This window comes from Pelobates fuscus, chromosome 1 (assembly GCF_036172605.1).
Source record: "Pelobates fuscus isolate aPelFus1 chromosome 1, aPelFus1.pri, whole genome shotgun sequence".
NCBI lineage: Eukaryota > Metazoa > Chordata > Amphibia > Anura > Pelobatidae > Pelobates > Pelobates fuscus.
In genome coordinates, this window is record NC_086317.1 from 182733568 (window position 1) to 182761481 (window position 27914).

The following is a 27914-nucleotide window of genomic DNA, read 5'->3' on the forward strand; positions in this document are numbered from 1 at the left end:
GTTAATTTTACCGCGTGACGGACGAGGTCCGTCACCCATCGTTAAGGGTATCCCCTGGATGACGGACCTCGTCCGTCACCCGTCGTGAAGGGGTTAAAATGTGCACTTTTTGTGAAATAACAAAAAGTCTTCATACATATAGCACTAAATAGGTGCTCAATGAAGTGCTCAATGGGTTTGACATTAACAAATAATAAAAACATAACATACAGGGATATAATGTCTAATTAGTGGGGTAATAGCTGCTTGATTCAAGGAGATATCACACTGCCATTTTGGGGTCAAGAAGGAAGTTTTCCCTAGTTTGTTGCAAAATTGGAAGTCCTTCATACTGGGTTTTTTGCCTTCTTTTAGATCAACAGCAAAAACATGTGAGAAAGGCTGAACTTGATGGACGGAAGTCTCTTTTCAGCCATGTAACCATGTTTGGATTGTCTATTTAAGTTTATATGCAGATACTGCACTAAGGGATAAATATGCGAACTGAACTTAACATTTATTTTCTTTTTAAGCTTGCAGACTAAAGTCATCTGTGCTGTATCTCACACGCCAAGACTTGCCAAAATTGGCTTACCAGAAACTTAAAGGCAAAAGTCCTGGAGTTATATTCTTGCCAGGTTATGCATCCGATATGAATGCTCAAAAAGCATTGGCACTAGAAGAATTCTGCAAATCTCTTGGGCATTCATTTGTCAGGTAAATTTTACAAAAAAATAATTAGTTGCAAGATGGAGCTCAGAATTGCAAGAAAGTGCAAATAAAATTATGTTTGTGATATTTTACATTTTGATATGATCAGAGAGGCTTGGGAAGAATAATAATAATGGAAGATTTTTAATATGTATATCTGGGACTTAGAAATTGAGCAATGTATGGAGCATTGGGGTTCATGCATAGTTTGCAAGTTTATTGCAGTTTATTAAAAACTGTAATAATTACCACTGCAGGGTTAAGGTAACTGGGACATTGCACCCAGGCCACTTCAATGAGCTGAAGTGGTCTGGGTGCCTATAGTGTTTCTTAAAGCGGCACGGTCATGGGCGAATCCCGTTTTTTTTTTTAACCCCCTTCCCGACTCCACTACATCTAATTGGCACGCAAACCCCTCCTTGTAATATGTAAAAATAGAAGCGTCAGGGATCAGTGCTCCCCCCCACTTCCTAAGCTCCCCATGTCCTCCCTCACTCTATGGGGTTCAATATGACCCCCATAAGAGAGATTTTAATCTCCAGAATGCCCTTAATCGCTATGCCGCAAGTAGGGGCATGTCTACTAAACACTGTTGTAAAAAAGGCTTTATTCCTATTCCTGGCCCCCAAACCTGAGCACCGGGTGGGGGCCCTAAATGAGTATGGGGGAGGGGCTAGTGTCCTCCCCCCTGGCCCCTACCCCTGAGGGCCGGGTGGGGCCATAAAAAACACATATATTAGACTAAACCAATATATGGGCATAATGAAAGTGATGGATCAGATTTGAAGATAAATCTGAGGGATTAAGATTGTTTGATTTTTTTTGGATTGCAAATACCCTTAATATAAATAATAGGAGGAAAGCATAAATGTTGCTGAGTTATATATTATAGGAGATACACATTTATTACACAAACAAGTATATTAATAAGAAGGATAAATGGTGTGAAGGGCACTATAAAAAGCTTGATATAAGGTTTAATTAGGTTAAAGTAACTCACTGCTAATTAAAGGGAAAAAGAGAAAATATAGCTGACCTAAAAAGGTAGGCATTTTTCACTAGGGTGAATGAAGGTGTGTAGGTAGGATTGAACATGTGCACGTTTCCATCTGATAGAAGAGAAAAGATTGAACCACTAAGTAAGAGATAATAATTTGGGATATACTGTTAACACGCAGAAAGGATTTTGCTAAAATGACACTTAATTGAAGTAATAAAAGTGTTTGGTGAGAGCCTTAGGGACAGGTCATGTCTGGATCAGCAAGTTAATTCTGTATATAAGCAAAAGAGTTGCATTATATTTTGGTGGAAGAAAGGGGAAGAAAAGAGAGGGGACGGATGGAGGGAGAAGGGAAGGCAAAGATAGAGAATTTTTATTTTTTTATTTTATTTTTTTATATTTCTCCACTACGATAAAATTGCAGCATCTCAATACAAAATATCTAGAAACTCCTTTATCAAACCGTTTAGGACGGTTTATTTTTGTATTTGTTTCTCTCTTGTTATAGGGGGAAGTAATTTTAGAAAGAGGGAAGGCTCTTTGGAAAAGAGCTGGGTACTTAAATGTTGAATATTGGTGTGTATTGTATTGTTTATGTTGTAAGTAAACTTCCTGCGATAGAGAGAATGGAGATGGATAGATCAAGGTTATGCTTAAGATGGCCTCTTTGCATGTAAGGGGGCTAAATTCACCACAACAAAATTGTTATTTCTTAAAGAAAGAGTTAATACATATATGTGGAATCCAAGAGACACTGGTTATTAAAGAATAAAGACAGATTTAACCCTATGGAATTTCCCTACATATTTAAATCCTCAATGTCAAATAGGAAAAAAAGCGGAGTTGCAACTATAATATTGTCAAAAGTAGCTTTTAAATTAATTCATCAAGATTCTGCTAGTGAAGGAAGATTTCATATCTTAATATGCGAACTTAACAATCAAAAATACACTATAGTAAATATATATGCCCCAAGCAGAGCTCCCATAACATTTCTAAATGATGTGATCTCCAAATTGGATTGGATTAAACAGGGTAAAATAATATATCTTGGAGATTTTAATTGTATATCGGATCCCAATTTGGATAGAAACAAAGTGGGTAATAAAGAGAATAAAGGATATCTAAAACAATCCTCCCTAAGGTTTAATGAGAAAATCAGGTTTCTTAGATATTTGCCGAATTTGGCATCCAAGAGAAAAAGACTTCACGTGCTTCTCTTATCCTCATCAGGTTTACTCCAGAATAGACTACATACTGATAGAGATAAATACAGCAAGACTGGTTAATAAAATAATAATTACCAATATTCCCTGGTCAGACCATAACGCATTAATTATGGTCATCATGGATGACTGTGTTAAAACAAGATCAAACTGGAGATTAAACGAACAATTGTTAAACAAATCACAAAATGTGAATAATATTGAAAAGGCAATAGATAATTATTTCAAAGAAAATAAGAGTATAGAAATATCAGCTTCAATGTTATGGTGCGCATTTAAATGTACAATTAGGGGCCAACTAATAAAACTAGGAACAGAAGAGAAAAAAAGAAACACACAGAACTTTGCAGAATTGTATGTTAAATATGATGCTCTGGGAAAAAAGAATAAAATTACTCCTATGAAAGAAACAAGTGAAGAACTTAAAAAAACTAGAGAGATAATTAATAATATCCTGATTCAAAAATCTAATTAAGCCCTAGAACGGATAAAACGAACTTGGAATTATAAAGGGAATAAAGCCGACAAATTACTTGCAAACAGATTAAAAAAAAGAAGATAAAAAAAATAATTTCTTAAATTGTAAAGGGAGAGGAATCGATCTTGCTACCGGATAAAATAGGTAAAGCATTTCAAGAGTATTATTTAGGACTTTATAATCTGCCTGAGAGAGATAATGTCATAAACATGTCCGATTTTTTTTTTTTTGCACAGCTTAGGCTTCCAAAGATTTCAGAGGGACAATTGACTCAACTAAATAACCCTATTTCTTCAACAGAAGTTTGTGCCGCTCTTAAAAAGTTAAAAGCAAAGAAGGCACCGGGGCCGGATGGTTTAAGTAATTGTTTCTTTCAAATCTTTGAGAAAAATTTTGTTGAACCGCTTACAGAGTTGTTCAACTATTTTATGAAGTCTGGGGATATCCCTAAAGAGATGTTGAAAGCCCACATAGTACCGATTCGAAATGATAACTAACTCTAGACCTATCTTGCTGTTAAACAGTGATATAAATATATACTCGTCAGTTATGGCAGCAAGGATAGCTAACATTATACCTACAATTATTCATCAAGATCAAGTTGGATTTATAGCAAGTAGGTCACCAGTATCTAACATTAGGAGACTGATAGATGTGGCAGATATGGCAGTAGAAAGAAATTTGTCCCTCCTTGCTCTGTCATTAGATGCCTCGAAGGAGTTTGACAGGATGAGGTGGGACTTTCTTGAGAGTGTCCTATATGGATATGGATTACAAGGTAATATTGGTAGAATTGAGCGAATCCGAACTGAAAAGTTCGGGTTCGTACCGAACATTACGTTTTTTGGACTTTGGACCCGAACACTGACATATTACTGTATGTTCGGGTTGGAGTTCAGTGTTCGGCGATTTAATGACACGTTTTGAAAGGCTGCAGGGAAGCCAATCAATAAGCGTTTGACTCGTGTGCCCTTAGAAGCCATCACAGCCATGCCTACTAGTGGCATTGCTGTGATTGGCTGTGATTGGCCAGTGCAGCATGTGACCCAGCTAGTAGGGGCATGTCTATTAAACAACTGTTAAAAAGTGGCGGGTGGGGGCCCTAAATACCAATAAAGGAGGGGGGAACCTACTGTCAGGGGTGGGGGCTGGGGGGGAGGACAGTAGGTCCCTCCCCCCTTATTGTTATTTAGGGCCCCCAAAGTGAGCGCTGCAAACAAGCATTTAAATGGGGATTTAAATCCCCACTATTACAATTGGGTGTGATCAGGGTTAAATCCCTGCTAACACAAGGGAGTTCCAGGTATCAATGGAAACCTGGGGCTCCCCTCTATCAGCTGGGGACATTTTTAGTGACCCCAGCCTTTTTGATGAGTTACATGCAGTGCTGGAAGTCAGCACGGCATGTATCTGCTTAAATAGGCATTTAAATGCCTATATCTAGATTGTGGTGTAAGCAGGGTTAAATCCCTGCTCACACCAGGAAACCCAGGTATCATTAGAAACCTGTAGGTCCCCTCTGTCAGTTGGGGCCATTTTTAGTGGCCCCAGGTTTTTTGATGAGCTGCATGCAGAGCTCAAAGTGAGATCGGCATGCAGCTGTTTAAATGGGGATTTAAATCCCCTTAGAGCACAATGCAGTGTGAGCAGGGTTATATCCCTGCTCACACTAGGAAACCCAGGTATTATTAGAAACCTGGGTGTCCCCTCTGCCAGCTGGGGCCATTTTTAGTGGCCCCAGGTTTTTTGATGAGCTGCATGCAGAGCTCAAAGTGAGATCGGCATGCAGCTGTTTAAATGGGGATTTAAATCCCCTTAGAGCACAATGCAGTGTGAGCAGGGTTATATCCCTGCTCACACTAGGAAACCCAGGTATCATTAGAAACCTGGGGGTCCCCTCTGTCAGTTGGGGCCATTTTTAGTGGCCCCAGACTTTTTGATGAGCTGCATGCAGTGCTGAAAGTTAGCACTGCATGTAGCCATTTAAATCCACAAAGAACACTGCAGCTGAGCGATCAAGCTCAGCTACAGTCATTCTCTCAAGTGATCTGGTGCTTGGGAGACCCCCAGGGTCTGAACAAACCCTGGAGGATCACCCTCTATGCCCAAATGCCATTCTGATCAGTGCTGGGCATTTTTAGTTGCCCAGCACAGATCACATTGCATTGGGAATAATGTTTTCAATGTAAGAGATGGGAGACTGCAATACTGAAAATAGCCAGTAGATGGCAGCAACATACCACTGTGTTTTAGTTTAAAATCCCTTTACTAATATCAGCACTGATATTAGTAGAGGGAATCCTTTGGGATTAAGATTAAATTAAGGATTACAATTATGGATTACAATTAAGGATTATTATTCGGTTTAGCATAAGTACTAGATTTATTATCAGGTTTATTACTGGGTTTATTATTAAGTTTATGTTTGAGATTAGGTTTATAATTATTGTAGTATTGGGATTATGTTTCAGATTAGGATTCAGATTATGGTTCAGATTAGGATTAGGGTCAGCACGGGCATCCCTTGCTGAATATAGCAAGGGAATTCCTCGGCTGACACCAGCAGGGGGAATCATTTTAACACTATTGCTAAAGGTAGGATTGAGATTTGGATTAACCCCTTAACGCCGTTACGGCGTTCTATGCCGTCGCGACTTTAAAGGGCTTTAAAGCCGTTGCGGCGGCATAGAACGCCGTAACGGCTTAAGCCCCCAGGAGGCAGCAACTACTCACCTCCGCCGCGATCCTCTTCTGGGGGGCTGTCTGAGAGCCCAGGCAGCCCCCCTCCGGCAAATGAGGCCCCCGGGGGCCATGTGATCGCTCTCAAAGAGCGATCACATGGCCCCCTATAGCTGGCTGTGGATCTGCCAGCAGGGGGACTGTCTAAAATATTAGACAGTCCCCCTGCTGGTAGGTAGTGTAAAAAAAAAAATATAAAAATGTTATAAAACAAATTAAATGCCTTTTTATATATATATATATATATATATATATATATATATATATATATATATATATATATATATAATATGTATATATATTATATATATAATATATATACATATTATATATATATATATATATATATATATATGTAACGTCATACGTAATGTATTTTAATATTAATATTAGTATATATTAGTATTAAAATACACTAAGAATGACGTTACATATATAATATGTATATATATTATATTATTATATTAGTATTAAAATACACTAAGAATGACGTTACATATATAATATGTATATATATTATATTATATATATATATATATATATACGTATAATTACAATAATAAATAAATAAAATTAAATAAAATATTGAAACTAAATATAAAATAAATTATATATTCATATGTAATTTCATTCTAACTGTATTTTGTTATTAATATATATATATATATATTGGAAACAGAATACACTTAGAATGACATTCTATATATAGCTATCTATATATAAAATACAAATAACCGCAAATAAATATATATATAAATACATATAATTACATAAAAGATTACATTAGTATACACGTAGAATTTATATACTTATAAATGCATATATATTAAAATTCTACGTGTATATTTAAGTAATTTAACATAATTAGGTCATTTGATTAATTAAAATTTGATTGACATGCCTGACAACACATGGAGAAAGTGCAGAGAATTTAATTTGCAAGAACTATATTTGACCCTGTAACTCTCCAAGACACCATAAAACCTGTATATAGGGGGTACTGTTTTACTCGGGAGACTTCGCTGAACTCAAATATTAGTGTTTAAAACTGGTAAATTGTATTACAACCATGATATTTTAAGTAAAAGTGAAGTTTTTTGCATTTTTTACAAACAAACGGCACTTTTATGGACTATATTATTGTTGTAATATGTTTTACTGTTTTAAAACACTAATATTTGTGTTTAGTGAAATCTCCCGAGAATAACAGTACCCCCCATGTACAGGTTTTATGGTGTTTTGGAAAGTTAGAGAGTCACATATAAGGCTTGCATTTCATTTTTTTGACATTGAAATTTGCCAGATTAGTTATGTTGCCTTTGAGACTGTATGGTAGCCCAGGAATAAGAATTACCCCCATGATGGCATACCATTTGCAAAAGTAGACAACCCAAGGTATTGCAAATTGGGTATGTCCAGTCATTTTTAGTAGCCACTTAGTCACTAACACTGGCCAAATATTAGTTTTTTGCTTTTTTCACACAAAAACAAATATGAACGCTAACTTTGGCCAGTGTTTGTGACTAAGTGGCTACTAAAAAAAACTAAACATACCCCACATTCAATACCTTGGGTTGTCTACTTTTTCAAATGGTGTGCCATTATGGGGGTAATTCTCATTCCTGGGCTACCACACCGTCTCAAAGGTAACATTACTAATCTGGCAAATTTCAATTTGAAAATGGAACGTTCTATATTTGACCCTGTAACTTTTCAAAACACCATAAAACCTGTTAATGGGGGGTACTGTTGTACTCGTGAGACATCGCTGATTACAAATATGTGCATTTTGTTGCAGTAAAACCTAAAGGTATTATGACATTTACAGCTAAAATGTGAGGCGGAACTACAAATTAAAAAAAAAAATTCACAGTTGTTTTTAATTTTATTCATAATAAATTGTTTCATATACAAATATTTTATATGAAATGAAAGCCCTGTTTCTCCTGAACAAAATGATATATAATAAGTGTGGGTGCATTTAATATGAAAGAGGTGAATTACGGTTGAACAGACATATAGCGCAAATTCCAGTTTTTGTTTACGTTTTGTTTTGATCAGAACGTGTACTATTGACTCCGTCCTGAAGGGGTTAAGGTTATAATTAGTGTTACACATGGGATTACGTTATGGGTTAGGATTGTGGTAATGGTTTATTATTAGATTGAGGGTCAGATTTAGGATTAGGTTTAGAATTAGGGCTTGGTTTGGGATTAGAGATTTAGATTAATATTAAGATCGCTACTTTCCAAAGATATGCATATGGGGTATATTTGTACTGAGAAGATGTTGCTGAGTACAGCTAAGATAATTTTATGACAGTGGGAAACAGGATATTTAAAAAATAATCATCAGAAATACTATGTGTATGTAAAAATGTAAAAATAAAAAATGAATACCACAAACTTTGAAACAAAATGGTAACAAAATGTCACTTCAATAAAGCTTATAATATTTTATATGAGGGTCCCCATGTTGTCCACTTTTGTAAATGGTATGCATTGGTGGCGTTATTTAAATATATGAGCGACTAAAATGCCCCAAAATGAAATAATGACCATTCGTCAATTTGCCATTTAAAAAAAACCTGTAATGAGCCGGGTATGATTTTAGCCCTGTATTTTTTCACAAAAACCTGGCTAAGGTGTACAAAGGGGGTAATTTTGTACTCAGGAAATATAGCTGAGAATAATTTTGTGATTTAATTTACAGTAACATATATCAAGTTTCCAAAATTAACTACTAAAATACAACGTGTGTATAAAAATGCAAAAATAAAACAATATGATAACATTTGAAAGTAATTGGTGCTAACATAACTGTATAATAAAGCTCAAAATATACCATATGACATAGCCCGTGGTGTCTACTTTCACAAATGGTATGCATTTATGGAGTAATTTTAACTGTCAAACTGCTACAATGCCCTAAAATGTGATATAGACACACCAAATCCATTTACCAAAATTCTAATTGTAAAAATTGTAATGGTCAGGACTCGTTTAAGGCACTGTAGCTTCACAGGATAGTGTCAAAGACATACATTGGGGTATTGTTTTATTCAGAAGAGTTTGCTGAGCATAATTATGGGGTTTTGATCACGTTGGCACATACCAGACTTGAAAAATTACCCCCAAAAATGTAATGTGTATGTAAAAAATGCAAAAAAAAATATTTTACCACAAAGTTTGACATAAACTGGTGAAAAAATGGCATCACGCTAAGGCACAATATATACCATATGAGATACACTGTAGTGTCTACTTTCACCAATGGTAGGTCATTGAGGGATAAATTCAACAGTTAAACTGCTACAATGCCCCAAAATGAGACTTGCTCTATCAAATTCATCTATCAAAATTATCACTGTGAAAACTGAAATGGTCAGGTCTCTTTTATGGCACTATAACTTCACAGGATAGTGGCAAGGACATAGATTGGGGGTATCATTTTACTCTGTTGATATGGCTGAAAACAATATGGGGTTTTCTACAGCAGTAGTATATATCAACTTTATGAAATACACATTAAAAATCCTTGTTTTATGTGTGTATGTTAGAAATCTGAAAAAAACAATTTTACTACACGATTTAGCAGAGATTGGCAGCGAAATGGCTACGTAAAAAGTGTCAGAATACCCTTTGGTAAATAGCCTGTGATGTGTGCTTTATATAAATATATACTTTTGTGCAGCAATTTTGCTTTCTGTGATGGCTATTAAGCTTACAAGACAAACATGCCAAATTCTAAAATTGCTCCACATTAAAAAAAAAGTTTTTACTCCTTGTATTTTGTGACCTGTAACTTTCAAAATAAGCTGAAATCCTAGACATATTATGTACTCTGAAAATCAGAACAACTAATTGAATATTTTTAAAATTACTTTCCTTAAGCTGCACGTATTATACACACGTTATTATTGCCTAAACTGTGAAAAAAAACAATTTATTTCATTTTTTTTTTCATTTTTTTGGATTTTTTTAATAATAAATAAGAATTTATATATGTTTATGTCACATCAGATTAAAGCCCCTTTTGTCCTTTAAAAAACGATATATAACATGTGTTGGTGTAATAAATAAGAAAAATGCAAACAGAGGTTGAACACAAACAGCAAAAAATGCTTGTGTCCTTAAGGGTAAGTCCAGTTTTTGAAGCTGCGTCCTTAAGGGGTTAAAGGATAATATTAAATGTTTTAAAACACTAATATTTGTGTTTAGTGAAATCTCCCGAGAATAACAGTACCCCCCATGTACAGGTTTTATGGTGTTTTGGAAAGTTAGAGAGTCACATATAAGGCTTGCATTTCATTTTTTTGACATTGAAATTTGCCAGATTAGTTATGTTGCCTTTGAGACTGTATGGTAGCCCAGGAATAAGAATTACCCCCATGATGGCATACCATTTGCAAAAGTAGACAACCCAAGGTATTGCAAATTGGGTATGTCCAGTCATTTTTAGTAGCCACTTAGTCACTAACACTGGCCAAATATTAGTTTTTTGCTTTTTTCACACAAAAACAAATATGAACGCTAACTTTGGCCAGTGTTTGTGACTAAGTGGCTACTAAAAAAAACTAAACATACCCCACATTCAATACCTTGGGTTGTCTACTTTTTCAAATGGTGTGCCATTATGGGGGTAATTCTCATTCCTGGGCTACCACACCGTCTCAAAGGTAACATTACTAATCTGGCAAATTTCAATTTGAAAATGGAACGTTCTATATTTGACCCTGTAACTTTTCAAAACACCATAAAACCTGTTAATGGGGGGTACTGTTGTACTCGTGAGACATCGCTGATTACAAATATGTGCATTTTGTTGCAGTAAAACCTAAAGGTATTATGACATTTACAGCTAAAATGTGAGGCGGAACTACAAATTAAAAAAAAAAATTCACAGTTGTTTTTAATTTTATTCATAATAAATTGTTTCATATACAAATATTTTATATGAAATGAAAGCCCTGTTTCTCCTGAACAAAATGATATATAATAAGTGTGGGTGCATTTAATATGAAAGAGGTGAATTACGGTTGAACAGACATATAGCGCAAATTCCAGTTTTTGTTTACGTTTTGTTTTGATCAGAACGTGTACTATTGACTCCGTCCTGAAGGGGTTAAGGTTATAATTAGTGTTACACATGGGATTACGTTATGGGTTAGGATTGTGGTAATGGTTTATTATTAGATTGAGGGTCAGATTTAGGATTAGGTTTAGAATTAGGGCTTGGTTTGGGATTAGAGATTTAGATTAATATTAAGATCGCTACTTTCCAAAGATATGCATATGGGGTATATTTGTACTGAGAAGATGTTGCTGAGTACAGCTAAGATAATTTTATGACAGTGGGAAACAGGATATTTAAAAAATAATCATCAGAAATACTATGTGTATGTAAAAATGTAAAAATAAAAAATGAATACCACAAACTTTGAAACAAAATGGTAACAAAATGTCACTTCAATAAAGCTTATAATATTTTATATGAGGGTCCCCATGTTGTCCACTTTTGTAAATGGTATGCATTGGTGGCGTTATTTAAATATATGAGCGACTAAAATGCCCCAAAATGAAATAATGACCATTCGTCAATTTGCCATTTAAAAAAAACCTGTAATGAGCCGGGTATGATTTTAGCCCTGTATTTTTTCACAAAAACCTGGCTAAGGTGTACAAAGGGGGTAATTTTGTACTCAGGAAATATAGCTGAGAATAATTTTGTGATTTAATTTACAGTAACATATATCAAGTTTCCAAAATTAACTACTAAAATACAACGTGTGTATAAAAATGCAAAAATAAAACAATATGATAACATTTGAAAGTAATTGGTGCTAACATAACTGTATAATAAAGCTCAAAATATACCATATGACATAGCCCGTGGTGTCTACTTTCACAAATGGTATGCATTTATGGAGTAATTTTAACTGTCAAACTGCTACAATGCCCTAAAATGTGATATAGACACACCAAATCCATTTACCAAAATTCTAATTGTAAAAATTGTAATGGTCAGGACTCGTTTAAGGCACTGTAGCTTCACAGGATAGTGTCAAAGACATACATTGGGGTATTGTTTTATTCAGAAGAGTTTGCTGAGCATAATTATGGGGTTTTGATCACGTTGGCACATACCAGACTTGAAAAATTACCCCCAAAAATGTAATGTGTATGTAAAAAATGCAAAAAAAAATATTTTACCACAAAGTTTGACATAAACTGGTGAAAAAATGGCATCACGCTAAGGCACAATATATACCATATGAGATACACTGTAGTGTCTACTTTCACCAATGGTAGGTCATTGAGGGATAAATTCAACAGTTAAACTGCTACAATGCCCCAAAATGAGACTTGCTCTATCAAATTCATCTATCAAAATTATCACTGTGAAAACTGAAATGGTCAGGTCTCTTTTATGGCACTATAACTTCACAGGATAGTGGCAAGGACATAGATTGGGGGTATCATTTTACTCTGTTGATATGGCTGAAAACAATATGGGGTTTTCTACAGCAGTAGTATATATCAACTTTATGAAATACACATTAAAAATCCTTGTTTTATGTGTGTATGTTAGAAATCTGAAAAAAACAATTTTACTACACGATTTAGCAGAGATTGGCAGCGAAATGGCTACGTAAAAAGTGTCAGAATACCCTTTGGTAAATAGCCTGTGATGTGTGCTTTATATAAATATATACTTTTGTGCAGCAATTTTGCTTTCTGTGATGGCTATTAAGCTTACAAGACAAACATGCCAAATTCTAAAATTGCTCCACATTAAAAAAAAAGTTTTTACTCCTTGTATTTTGTGACCTGTAACTTTCAAAATAAGCTGAAATCCTAGACATATTATGTACTCTGAAAATCAGAACAACTAATTGAATATTTTTAAAATTACTTTCCTTAAGCTGCACGTATTATACACACGTTATTATTGCCTAAACTGTGAAAAAAAACAATTTATTTCATTTTTTTTTTCATTTTTTTGGATTTTTTTAATAATAAATAAGAATTTATATATGTTTATGTCACATCAGATTAAAGCCCCTTTTGTCCTTTAAAAAACGATATATAACATGTGTTGGTGTAATAAATAAGAAAAATGCAAACAGAGGTTGAACACAAACAGCAAAAAATGCTTGTGTCCTTAAGGGTAAGTCCAGTTTTTGAAGCTGCGTCCTTAAGGGGTTAAAGGATAATATTCCAAGGGTGTAATAATAAATTATACACCCTTGCCGTGACATCCACCTTCTCCTCTATTATATTTAATGACAATAGAACCATTAGTGTGTAAAATAAGAGAGATTCTATCAAAGAGGTAGAGATCATGGGAGAGTCAATAAAACTTACAATGTATGCTGACGACGTGATAATCACGTTGAGCGACCTTCTGATATCTTTGGAAAAGGTAATGGACATCATAATATACTCAGGATATAAACTAAATCTAAACAAATCTGCAGCACTTCCGTTTAATCTGTCACAATCACTCAAAGGGAAATTAAAGGAACACTATAGTCATCTAAATTACTTTAGCTAAATAAAGCTGTTTTAGTGTATAGATCAGGGGTAGGCAACCTTCGGCTCTACAGATGTTTTGGACTACATCTCCCATAATGCTTTTACAGCCATATTGCTCGCAAAGCATCAAGGGAGATGTAGTCCACAACATCTGTAGAGCCGAAGGTTGCCTATCCCTGGTATAGATCATTCCCCTGCAATTTCATTGCTCATGTCACTGTCATTTAGGAGTAAAATCACTTTGTTTCTGTTTATGCATCCCTAGCCACACCTCCTCTGGCTATGATTGACAGAACCTGCATGAAAAAAAAAACTGGTTTCACTTTCAAACAGATGTAATTTACCTTGAATAATTGTATCTCAATCTCTAAATTGAACTTTAATCACATACAGGAGGCTCTTGCAGGGTCTAGCAAGCTGTTAACATAGCAGGTGAAAAGAAAATCTTAATTAAACAGAACTTGCAATAAAGAAAGTCTAAATAGGGCTCTCTTTACAGGAAGTGTTAATGGAAGGCTGTGCAAGTCCCATGCAGGGAGGTGTGACTAGGGTTCATAAACAAAGGGATTGAACTCCTAAATGGCAGAGGATTGAGCAGTGAGGCTGCAGGGGCATGTTCTATACACCAAAACTGCTTCATTAAGTTGTTCAGGTGACTATAGTGTCCCTTTAAATGAAAATGTTTTATTTGATTGCAATAAACATTCCATAGAATGTTTGGGCATAGAAATTACTAATGAGCCAACCAGAATGATGGAACATAATTTGTTAAACCTGTTGAAATATACAAGTAAAACAAAAAAATGGAAGGGAGTTGAGGCGTCCTGGTGGGGCAGGATTAACATACATTATATATATATATATATATATATATATATATATATATATATATATATATATATATATATATATATATATAAACCCAAAGTGGGTTTATCTCTTCCGCATGGTGCCTCTACATTGCCCAGAAAGTTGGCTGACTTTGGTTCAATCAATTTTTAAAAATTTTATCTGGGCAGGGAAACGCCCACTGATATGTTCCGATCGATTGGCATTAAAGATCAAATTAGGGGGTCTAGGAATTCCACAGTTACAACAAATATGGAAAGCATGTAATATTGCACAGGCAATTATTACTCAATCGGATACTGCAAAGAACCAAACCTGGTATTAAATAGAGCAAAATCTATATAATGAAGAAAAAAAAAGTAAGAGTTGAGCACCTTACTTTGGAAAGCTGATAACAAATACAAATATCGGTATAGGTTTGAGTCTAATAGTCTAATTTTAAAGGGACACTATAGTCACCTGAACAACTTTAGCTTAATGAAGCAGTTTTGGTGTATAGAACATGCCCCTGCAGCCTCACTGCTCAATCCTCTGCCATTTAGGAGTTAAATCCCTTTGTTTATGAACCCTAGTCACACCTCCCTGCATGGGACTTGCACAGCCTTCCATAAACACTTCCTGTAAAGAGAGCCCTATTTAGGCTTTCTTTATTGCAAGTTCTGTTTAATTGAGATTTTCTTATCCCCTGCTATGTTAATAACTTGCTAGACCCTGCAAGAGCCTCCTGTATGTGATTAAAGTTCAATTTAGAGATTGAGATACAATTATTTAAGGTAAATTATATCTGTTTGAAAGTGAAACCAGTTTTTTTTCATGCAGGCTCTGTCAATCATAGCCAGGGGAGGTTTGGCGATGGCTGCATAAACAGAAACAAAGTGATTTAACTCCTAAATGGCAGTGAATTGAGCAGTGAAATTGCAGGGGAATGATCTATACACTAATTGCTTTATTTAGGTGACTATAGTGTTCCTTTAAATAATATAATAACCATATTCAAATAAGAAAAATGCAAACAGAGGTTGAACACAAACAGCAAAAAATGCTTGTGTCCTTAAGGGTAAGTCCAGTTTTTGAAGCTGCGTCCTTAAGGGGTTAAAGGATAATATTAAATGTTTTAAAACACTAATATTTGTGTTTAGTGAAATCTCCCGAGAATAACAGTACCCCCCATGTACAGGTTTTATGGTGTTTTGGAAAGTTAGAGAGTCACATATAAGGCTTGCATTTCATTTTTTTGACATTGAAATTTGCCAGATTAGTTATGTTGCCTTTGAGACTGTATGGTAGCCCAGGAATAAGAATTACCCCCATGATGGCATACCATTTGCAAAAGTAGACAACCCAAGGTATTGCAAATTGGGTATGTCCAGTCATTTTTAGTAGCCACTTAGTCACTAACACTGGCCAAATATTAGTTTTTTGCTTTTTTCACACAAAAACAAATATGAACGCTAACTTTGGCCAGTGTTTGTGACTAAGTGGCTACTAAAAAAAACTAAACATACCCCACATTCAATACCTTGGGTTGTCTACTTTTTCAAATGGTGTGCCATTATGGGGGTAATTCTCATTCCTGGGCTACCACACCGTCTCAAAGGTAACATTACTAATCTGGCAAATTTCAATTTGAAAATGGAACGTTCTATATTTGACCCTGTAACTTTTCAAAACACCATAAAACCTGTTAATGGGGGGTACTGTTGTACTCGTGAGACATCGCTGATTACAAATATGTGCATTTTGTTGCAGTAAAACCTAAAGGTATTATGACATTTACAGCTAAAATGTGAGGCGGAACTACAAATTAAAAAAAAAAATTCACAGTTGTTTTTAATTTTATTCATAATAAATTGTTTCATATACAAATATTTTATATGAAATGAAAGCCCTGTTTCTCCTGAACAAAATGATATATAATAAGTGTGGGTGCATTTAATATGAAAGAGGTGAATTACGGTTGAACAGACATATAGCGCAAATTCCAGTTTTTGTTTACGTTTTGTTTTGATCAGAACGTGTACTATTGACTCCGTCCTGAAGGGGTTAAGGTTATAATTAGTGTTACACATGGGATTACGTTATGGGTTAGGATTGTGGTAATGGTTTATTATTAGATTGAGGGTCAGATTTAGGATTAGGTTTAGAATTAGGGCTTGGTTTGGGATTAGAGATTTAGATTAATATTAAGATCGCTACTTTCCAAAGATATGCATATGGGGTATATTTGTACTGAGAAGATGTTGCTGAGTACAGCTAAGATAATTTTATGACAGTGGGAAACAGGATATTTAAAAAATAATCATCAGAAATACTATGTGTATGTAAAAATGTAAAAATAAAAAATGAATACCACAAACTTTGAAACAAAATGGTAACAAAATGTCACTTCAATAAAGCTTATAATATTTTATATGAGGGTCCCCATGTTGTCCACTTTTGTAAATGGTATGCATTGGTGGCGTTATTTAAATATATGAGCGACTAAAATGCCCCAAAATGAAATAATGACCATTCGTCAATTTGCCATTTAAAAAAAACCTGTAATGAGCCGGGTATGATTTTAGCCCTGTATTTTTTCACAAAAACCTGGCTAAGGTGTACAAAGGGGGTAATTTTGTACTCAGGAAATATAGCTGAGAATAATTTTGTGATTTAATTTACAGTAACATATATCAAGTTTCCAAAATTAACTACTAAAATACAACGTGTGTATAAAAATGCAAAAATAAAACAATATGATAACATTTGAAAGTAATTGGTGCTAACATAACTGTATAATAAAGCTCAAAATATACCATATGACATAGCCCGTGGTGTCTACTTTCACAAATGGTATGCATTTATGGAGTAATTTTAACTGTCAAACTGCTACAATGCCCTAAAATGTGATATAGACACACCAAATCCATTTACCAAAATTCTAATTGTAAAAATTGTAATGGTCAGGACTCGTTTAAGGCACTGTAGCTTCACAGGATAGTGTCAAAGACATACATTGGGGTATTGTTTTATTCAGAAGAGTTTGCTGAGCATAATTATGGGGTTTTGATCACGTTGGCACATACCAGACTTGAAAAATTACCCCCAAAAATGTAATGTGTATGTAAAAAATGCAAAAAAAAATATTTTACCACAAAGTTTGACATAAACTGGTGAAAAAATGGCATCACGCTAAGGCACAATATATACCATATGAGATACACTGTAGTGTCTACTTTCACCAATGGTAGGTCATTGAGGGATAAATTCAACAGTTAAACTGCTACAATGCCCCAAAATGAGACTTGCTCTATCAAATTCATCTATCAAAATTATCACTGTGAAAACTGAAATGGTCAGGTCTCTTTTATGGCACTATAACTTCACAGGATAGTGGCAAGGACATAGATTGGGGGTATCATTTTACTCTGTTGATATGGCTGAAAACAATATGGGGTTTTCTACAGCAGTAGTATATATCAACTTTATGAAATACACATTAAAAATCCTTGTTTTATGTGTGTATGTTAGAAATCTGAAAAAAACAATTTTACTACACGATTTAGCAGAGATTGGCAGCGAAATGGCTACGTAAAAAGTGTCAGAATACCCTTTGGTAAATAGCCTGTGATGTGTGCTTTATATAAATATATACTTTTGTGCAGCAATTTTGCTTTCTGTGATGGCTATTAAGCTTACAAGACAAACATGCCAAATTCTAAAATTGCTCCACATTAAAAAAAAAGTTTTTACTCCTTGTATTTTGTGACCTGTAACTTTCAAAATAAGCTGAAATCCTAGACATATTATGTACTCTGAAAATCAGAACAACTAATTGAATATTTTTAAAATTACTTTCCTTAAGCTGCACGTATTATACACACGTTATTATTGCCTAAACTGTGAAAAAAAACAATTTATTTCATTTTTTTTTTCATTTTTTTGGATTTTTTTAATAATAAATAAGAATTTATATATGTTTATGTCACATCAGATTAAAGCCCCTTTTGTCCTTTAAAAAACGATATATAACATGTGTTGGTGTAATAAATAAGAAAAATGCAAACAGAGGTTGAACACAAACAGCAAAAAATGCTTGTGTCCTTAAGGGTAAGTCCAGTTTTTGAAGCTGCGTCCTTAAGGGGTTAAAGGATAATATTCCAAGGGTGTAATAATAAATTATACACCCTTGCCGTGACATCCACCTTCTCCTCTATTATATTTAATGACAATAGAACCATTAGTGTGTAAAATAAGAGAGATTCTATCAAAGAGGTAGAGATCATGGGAGAGTCAATAAAACTTACAATGTATGCTGACGACGTGATAATCACGTTGAGCGACCTTCTGATATCTTTGGAAAAGGTAATGGACATCATAATATACTCAGGATATAAACTAAATCTAAACAAATCTGCAGCACTTCCGTTTAATCTGTCACAATCACTCAAAGGGAAATTAAAGGAACACTATAGTCATCTAAATTACTTTAGCTAAATAAAGCTGTTTTAGTGTATAGATCAGGGGTAGGCAACCTTCGGCTCTACAGATGTTTTGGACTACATCTCCCATAATGCTTTTACAGCCATATTGCTCGCAAAGCATCAAGGGAGATGTAGTCCACAACATCTGTAGAGCCGAAGGTTGCCTATCCCTGGTATAGATCATTCCCCTGCAATTTCATTGCTCATGTCACTGTCATTTAGGAGTAAAATCACTTTGTTTCTGTTTATGCATCCCTAGCCACACCTCCTCTGGCTATGATTGACAGAACCTGCATGAAAAAAAAAACTGGTTTCACTTTCAAACAGATGTAATTTACCTTGAATAATTGTATCTCAATCTCTAAATTGAACTTTAATCACATACAGGAGGCTCTTGCAGGGTCTAGCAAGCTGTTAACATAGCAGGTGAAAAGAAAATCTTAATTAAACAGAACTTGCAATAAAGAAAGTCTAAATAGGGCTCTCTTTACAGGAAGTGTTAATGGAAGGCTGTGCAAGTCCCATGCAGGGAGGTGTGACTAGGGTTCATAAACAAAGGGATTGAACTCCTAAATGGCAGAGGATTGAGCAGTGAGGCTGCAGGGGCATGTTCTATACACCAAAACTGCTTCATTAAGTTGTTCAGGTGACTATAGTGTCCCTTTAAATGAAAATGTTTTATTTGATTGCAATAAACATTCCATAGAATGTTTGGGCATAGAAATTACTAATGAGCCAACCAGAATGATGGAACATAATTTGTTAAACCTGTTGAAATATACAAGTAAAACAAAAAAATGGAAGGGAGTTGAGGCGTCCTGGTGGGGCAGGATTAACATACATTATATATATATATATATATATATATATATATATATATATATATATATATATATATATATATATATATATATATATATAAACCCAAAGTGGGTTTATCTCTTCCGCATGGTGCCTCTACATTGCCCAGAAAGTTGGCTGACTTTGGTTCAATCAATTTTTAAAAATTTTATCTGGGCAGGGAAACGCCCACTGATATGTTCCGATCGATTGGCATTAAAGATCAAATTAGGGGGTCTAGGAATTCCACAGTTACAACAAATATGGAAAGCATGTAATATTGCACAGGCAATTATTACTCAATCGGATACTGCAAAGAACCAAACCTGGTATTAAATAGAGCAAAATCTATATAATGAAGAAAAAAAAAGTAAGAGTTGAGCACCTTACTTTGGAAAGCTGATAACAAATACAAATATCGGTATAGGTTTGAGTCTAATAGTCTAATTTTAAAGGGACACTATAGTCACCTGAACAACTTTAGCTTAATGAAGCAGTTTTGGTGTATAGAACATGCCCCTGCAGCCTCACTGCTCAATCCTCTGCCATTTAGGAGTTAAATCCCTTTGTTTATGAACCCTAGTCACACCTCCCTGCATGGGACTTGCACAGCCTTCCATAAACACTTCCTGTAAAGAGAGCCCTATTTAGGCTTTCTTTATTGCAAGTTCTGTTTAATTGAGATTTTCTTATCCCCTGCTATGTTAATAACTTGCTAGACCCTGCAAGAGCCTCCTGTATGTGATTAAAGTTCAATTTAGAGATTGAGATACAATTATTTAAGGTAAATTATATCTGTTTGAAAGTGAAACCAGTTTTTTTTCATGCAGGCTCTGTCAATCATAGCCAGGGGAGGTTTGGCGATGGCTGCATAAACAGAAACAAAGTGATTTAACTCCTAAATGGCAGTGAATTGAGCAGTGAAATTGCAGGGGAATGATCTATACACTAATTGCTTTATTTAGGTGACTATAGTGTTCCTTTAAATAATATAATAACCATATGGAACAAGCTTAGAAAGGATCTAGAGGTACATGATAAAATTATTGCTAGTCTTCCTTTAAGTCAATTACATCGCAATATGACGGATTTAAATTTATTTGCCCTACAATAAATAAATGGGAAAAATATATACATACGAACATAAATTATGAAGAGTGGAAAAAGATTAATAGCTATCGTTTTAAAGAACATACATTGCCTTCATTTAGCTGAAGTCAAATATAAGATAATGAACAGACCTATTGTCCTCCCCCCGGCCCCCAGCCCTGAGCGGCGGGTGGGGGCCATAAAAACAATGAGGGGGGGGGATCTATTGTCCTCCCCCTGGCCTCCACCTCTGAGCGGCGGGGGGGACCCTTAATGAGTATGGGGGGACCTATTGTCCAACCCCCTGGCCCCCACCCCTGAGCGGTCGGTGGGGACCATAAAAACAATGAGGTGGGGGAACCTATTGTTCTCCCCCTTGCCCCAACCCCTGTGCATCGGGTGGGGGCTCTAAATGAGTATGGGGGGGAACCTATTGTCCGGCCCCCACCCCTGAACGGCGGGTGGGGGCCATTAAAACAATGAGGGGGGGGACCTATTGTCCTCCCCCTGGTCCCCACCCCTGAGCGGTGGCCCTAAATAAAAATGGGGGGGGGGATCTTTTGACCTCCCCACCCCTGAGTGGCGGGTGGCGGCCCTAAACGAAAATGTGTAGTTGTGTCCCCCCAGTCGTGTCCCCCCCCACCCAAAAGAAAAATTATGAAACCTCTACCCACCCCCCTCACCCTAAAAATAGTAAGGGAGGAATAAAAGAACTAAGTGCCTTTAAAAAATAAATAAAACTTACCATTTGATGTCATTTTATTTTTCAGCCCCAAAAAAGGCCAAATAAAAACCATAATACCCGTTGAACTTGTAAAAAATAAAATAAAAAACCAGGGCTCAAAAAAAGTAAATCAGCCGAAAAAGAAAAAACCAGACGCTAAAAAATTAATCCATCTTCACTCAGCGAGGGCACGGCGCAGACTGAGCTCCTCAGGTCAGCGAAAGGCTTATAAAGCCTTCCCACGCCCTGCAATTTGACTCAGAACACTCTGATTGATTGGTTGCTAGTCATTTTTCACAGCGTGGGAAAGTTCTTTGGAATTTCCCCACGCTGTGTAATATAACACAGAGCACTCTGGTTGGATTTCAAGCCATCCAATCAGAGTGCTCTGTGTCATTTTACACAGTGTGGGAAAATTTCAAAGAACTTTCACACGCTGTGTAAAATGATATTTAGTATCAGTAAATTTAGGTCTTTTAGCCTTTTTGGTAGATAGCTCCCTAATTCCGTGGAAATTAAGGAGTTATCTACCAAGCGGCTGCAAGATGCAGCCGCGGCACGAATAGGATCGGAGTTTCAATCAGTAGAATGAACAAAGTCCCGAATTGCATCCTAACAGGAATGGAGAAACTATTCTCATTCTGTTAGGACGAAATTTGGTAGTTTCGCCAGTGTTCTGTCTAAATGACAGGACGTTCAGGAAAAGTGAAAGGAAGCATCGCGGGAACACGGAGAAAAGAATTATGGGAAAATTTCTCTGACCACCGGAAACGAAGCACACTTTGCTCCTCGGCTGGTCAGAGATGGTCAGGCGTAGGAAACCTCCATAAGACCAGTTGTCCCTACTTTGTCTTATGTTTTAAAGAAAACTAGAGCAGACCGGAACAAATGAAGAACAGATCCTGACAGAGGGAGAGAAGTGGAATTGATTAAAGAAAGGTAAGTTCGGCATGACAGTAGGAATTTAAAGGCTAAGTAAAAGACGTGCTGCTAATAAAATGCCCTTAATCAATTGATCATCAGCAAATGTGACCACCTCTGTAAAAGGCTAAGTTTTAGCATTTTACTGGTCTGGAGCATTCACGTGTGTGTTAACACAAACCATTAAAACCAAAGGAAAAAAGTTGACTGCACTCTTCCCAAATCCCTGTGCATATTTAAATAAATGCATGTTATTTAGTAACTCCAATGGCCATTACATGGAAGCCCACCTGCCACGTCAAGGCAAACCTCGTAGGTGGGTCCTACACATACCATTCACCCTGCTTTCTTGAGCTTCAGTCAAAGATATCTCTGAGACAGAGGTTTTTTTTTTCTAAACCCCTACATACGTATTAAGCCTTAATAGGGAAAACATGGGGTGGGTGGCAGCATTGTAACATAGCTGTGTGACACAAAAGTGAATACAAATACACAAAAACAAGTCCTGCGCTCAAACTCCTACTACACTTGGGCGGCAGCAATGGCCATAGTACACAACAGCCCCAATACATACAGTAAAAAACAAAGAAAAAACTTTACCTGCGCTCTGCCCAAATAAATAACTTCCATTTATTTAAATATGCATAGAGATTTGGGAAGAGCACATGTAACTTTTTTTCCTTTGTTTTTAACTGTGTGTTTTGGGCCTTTTGTGTACTATGGTCATTGCTGCCGCCCAAGAGTAGTTGGAGTCTGAACGCAGGACTTGTTTTTGTGTATGTGTGTCAACACAAAGTCAGGGAGTAAAGACATCAGCAAAGAGAAACAATCCTTGCTGCCTATCAAACTGGGAAGGGTTATAAGACAATTTAAAGGCCATCATTATACAGTGAGAAAGATAACTCAAAAGTGAAAAACACTCAAGACAGTTACCAATCTTCCCAGGAGTGGATGTCCCAGAAAATTCACCTCAAGACTGTTAAATCTCAGTCTCTACAGGCCTCAGTTAGCATGTTAAATGTTAAAGCCCATGACAGTACAATTAGAAAAAGACTGATGGTCAACTATGGTTTGTTTGGAAGGGTTGCCAGGAGAAAGGCTCTTCCCTCTATAAAGAACATGGCAGCCGGGACCAAAGTGGAGATGTTTGGCCATAATGCAACAATGCCTCGTTTGGCAAAAAACAAACAAGCAGAATATTAGCACAAACCGCTCATACGAACTGTCAGGCATGATGTTGGAGGGGTGATGATTGGGCTTGTTTTGCCTTCACAGGACCTGGGATCCTTGCAGTCATTGAGTCGTCAATGAACCCCTCTGAATACCAAAGTATTCTAGAGTCAAATGTGAGGCCATTTGTCAGCTTGGGCAAATTTGGTTCATGGAACAGGACAATAATCCCAAGAACAGAATGGCTGAAAAAAGAAAAGAATCAAGGTGTTGCAATGGCCAGGTCAAAGTCCAGACCTCAAACCGATTGAAAGTTTGTGGCGGGACCTTAAAAGAGCCATGTATAAACAAATGCCAGCAAACCTCAATGAACTGAAGCAACGTTGTAAGACGAGTGGGCCAAAATTCATGCACAACAATGTGAGAGTCTAATAGTCATATAGAAAATGATTACTTCAAGTTATTGCTGCTGCAGGTGGTTCTACAAGCCATTGAATCAAAAGGTGTACTTAGTTTTTCACACATGGCTTCTCCATTTTGATTTTATATTCGTTAAATAATTCATGACACCAAAGCACTGCAATGTTGCTTTTAATTCACAAGGTAATGATTCTACTCAGCAGAACAAATTCAATAATTTTTTTTTTTGAGAACAATGAATATACATCCTTGGTGCCATCTGTCAAATTACAAATACTATTCTGTTATGAAATTCTTTAGTCTTGTATACGTCAACAATTCTTTATTAGGTAAATTAAATTCATGGGCCAATTGTGGAAATTTGTTTTATTTTATCATTCGCCATTATTTAATATACCTTTTTGAATCCACTTACTTAAAGTTGAATCCTTTACATAAAATAGTATACATGATAATTTAACATTTATAGGGAATTTATTTTCTATTCCACACTTCCATTTAACCCTCTTCCAACCTTCTCATAATAAGTCAAGACATACGTTAGACTTTCTGGCAGATATTATCTGGTGGTCAGTGCTCCCAAACGTTCTTTGGGGGTCAGTACTTAAGTATCCTTAATTCCACATCTCACTTTTTATATAGTAAAAACCTTCATCCTTTGCACTTTCTAATTTAGTCCTGTATATATGATAAATTTAATTGGCATAATAAGTGTTTATAATATTAAGGAACCCAGCTCCCATATCTAATTTTCTGTGTGTGTGTATATATCTGTATGTATGTGTATATTTATATTTATATATATATATATATTTGTGCTCGGAATTTAAATACGTAATGGATAGTAACTGTGAGCAAAGTTGGTTGTGGTGTGCCGAAACCAACGTATGAGTGGGCCTGTAAATAAAAGAGGGCCCACCAAGGAGAATGTAATTATAACAGGGTGTAGGTGGGTGGGAACAATCAGCTGAAAGGCAGAGGTGAGTAGGGGCTGGGAGTTTAAGTAGGGGACTTACTCCTCCCACAAATTCAGGCCTCCACAAGTTCAGGCCTTTTAACTTGTGCTCGGAATTTAAATACGTAATGGATAGTAACTGTGAGCAAAGTTGGTTGTGGTGTGCCGAAACCAACGTATGAGTGGGCCTGTAAATAAAAGAGGGCAAAAAGATAAATTCGAGAAATACACACTTTATTGCATTTTTTACAAAACCAAGTTGCTGAAAGCTTGGCGAAGCTCTTTCTCCGGCTGTGGAATATATGCAGTATATATGGAGGATTTCCACCGCCCCAGTCTCTTGATGATATGGACCGGTGTGTTAGTGCTAGAGGCTGCTCCTATACGGAAGGAGTGCCTAGAGAATGCAATCGGGTTGTGTCCGAGCTTAGATAACAGAATTCTGATATGAACCATCAATTTTGCTGTGGTTAACGGGTGCCCTTGTAGTGTTAAGAGCGGAGAGTCCAGTAGGTGACCGTGCAGAGTTGACCGTAGGTGGTCTAGTACTTTTACCGGACACCAGGCATTATCAGTAGGGAAGAGAGGAATTATAGTAGGGTGTAGTGACCGGTTGGTTTTAGTTGTAGGGATCGAAAGTTGGTAGTGATCCTCTATTTTAGTGAGGTGTGATATTTTAAGTCTTAGCTTCGTATCTCCTTGACAAATTACGGTGAACTCTCTAGGTCTGAGAAAACCATAGAAAGCGAGATATAAAGCAGATTTGATCACCGTATTTGTGCCGATGTCGAATGGGGCTGTGTCAAGGAGATTACCATTAGATTACCTATAGATGGTCCTATCTTCAGGTCACTTAGCAGAGAGTGGAGGTGAAACCTTTGATATTCCTTTCAAAACCTTTTTGACGGGGTATGAAGACAGGAAAGGTGTGTTGTTAGGAAAAAAAGGTGAGGCTGTGGTGCTGGACCCCCGTGAGATATAGTTTAATGGTGTTGTGAGATAGTTTAAGGTGTAGGTAGAAAAAAGAGGCAAAAGCCACCATGGTTTGAATAGAGAAGTCACCTTGTAAACCGAACTCTGCTGTGAATTTATTAAATATATTAAGAGCCCTATTGTAAGTGATAGCCGTGTTTGGTGATAATGCTTGGTGAGTGAGTGCTCTAGCGTGGTTCAAGAGTGTGCTTAATCCAGGATTAGATCGTGGAACCGTGGTGTCCTGGATGGTTGTAGGTGAGCCGTTGGGAGTGCCTGAGAAAATGCCTGAAATTGAGAACGAGAGAGCGTCAGCGGCCGTGTTGTGAATACCCGGGATGTGAAAACAAACTAAGTGAAACTGGCCGGATGCTGCCAACCAGGTCAGCTTGCGAATCAGCCGCATGATGGTCAGGGAAGATGATCGCCCTTTGTTCACGATTTCGCAAGCTGCCGAGTTATCAGAGTAGCATTTGACTGCCTTGCCAGACCAGAGATGACCCCAGGTGTGTGCGGCCGCCACAATGGGATAAATTTCAAATAGTGCTGAGGTCTCTCTGAATCCTGGCAAGGCATCCGAATCAGTGGGCCAATGGCCCCTGAACCAGTGGTTCCCAAAAATGGCTGCAAAACCGGTATTGGCTGCTGCGTCTGTGTGGATGATGGGTGAAGAGGTGGAGAGAGGGGGAATAAACATGGAGATTCCATACCAGTCCTTCAAAAACTTCCCCCACATAGCTAAGTCAGCCTTGGCGTGGGGGTCCAAAGAAACTGTGCCAGAGTCCGGAACTCCGTGCAGCAGGCAAAGGAGTCTGGATATGAAAGACCTTCCCTGCAGAATGATGTGCATCGCAAAGTTCAGGGATCCGAGAAGGGACTGAAGTTATTTTCGGGTGCAAACATCATTCCGCAGGAACAAGTCATCTCCCCTCTCAAACGTGACAGTTTGTCGTGGGGGAGGCTAGCTCTGAGGTTAACCGAGTCCAGTTCTATCCCCAGAAAGGTCAATTTAGTTGTGGGGCCTATAGTTTTGGCTGTGGACAAAGGGACTCCAAGTGTGGAAAATAGTGCAGTAGTGCTTCTGATTGCTGTGGGTGAAGGTGACCCTGGCTCTATTAGTAAAAAGTCGTCGAGGTAGTGGATAACGGAGTGACACCTGGTGACGTTCAGAAGCAGCCAGCATAGTGACTCTGCGAAAATGTCGAACAGTTTGGGGCTGCTTCGAGAACCGAAAGTGAGTAGTGTAGAGAAGTAATATTTCCCTCGCCATTTAACACCGTGTAAGTGCCAGAGTGAGGGGTGCATGGGTAGTAATTTAAACGCGTTTGTGATGTCCGTTTTGCTAAGCCAGGGTCGATTACCAGATGATATGATGGACTGTATGGCGTCGTCGATGGTTACGTACTGAAGTGAGAATTTGTCTGCTGGAATGAGTGCGTTTATGCTTGGAACAAAAGAGGAGTGCGGTGCCGATAAATCAATAATTAGACGTTTTTTTTTTTGTTTTTTTTTTTTTTTTTTTGGGGGGGGAATATTTGTGAATAGCAATACCAATGGGGGAGAATGGTGAAGAGGTGAAGGGGCCGATCATGAAACCGTTGGTGATTTCAGAGGCAATGAGAGTGTCTATGGAGACTGGGTCTAAACGTGCTGACTGGAGATTAGGGCATTCTAGTGTACCTGGGGGAATGGCTACAATACCCGTGAGAAACCCTTTAGTGAACCCTGTGGTGAGATAACCCACCAGATGATTAAGCCTGGGATCCCTTGTCTTGAGCACCACAGAGATATCACCGTAATTGAATGCCTTGTTCTCAAGTACATCCTGTGAGGCTATGAG

At 36.8% G+C, this 27914-nt stretch overlaps 1 protein-coding gene across 1 annotated transcript in view; it reads left to right on the plus strand.

Moving 5' to 3' along the window:
- The window catches only part of ABHD10 (abhydrolase domain containing 10, depalmitoylase), a 171525-nt gene that overhangs the window by 66385 nt on the left and 77226 nt on the right, over positions 1-27914 (plus strand). The window contains exon 2 of the mRNA XM_063453169.1: positions 513-696. Within this exon, the coding sequence (XP_063309239.1) occupies positions 513-696 (184 nt within the window). The remainder of the gene's footprint in view (positions 1-512; positions 697-27914) is intronic.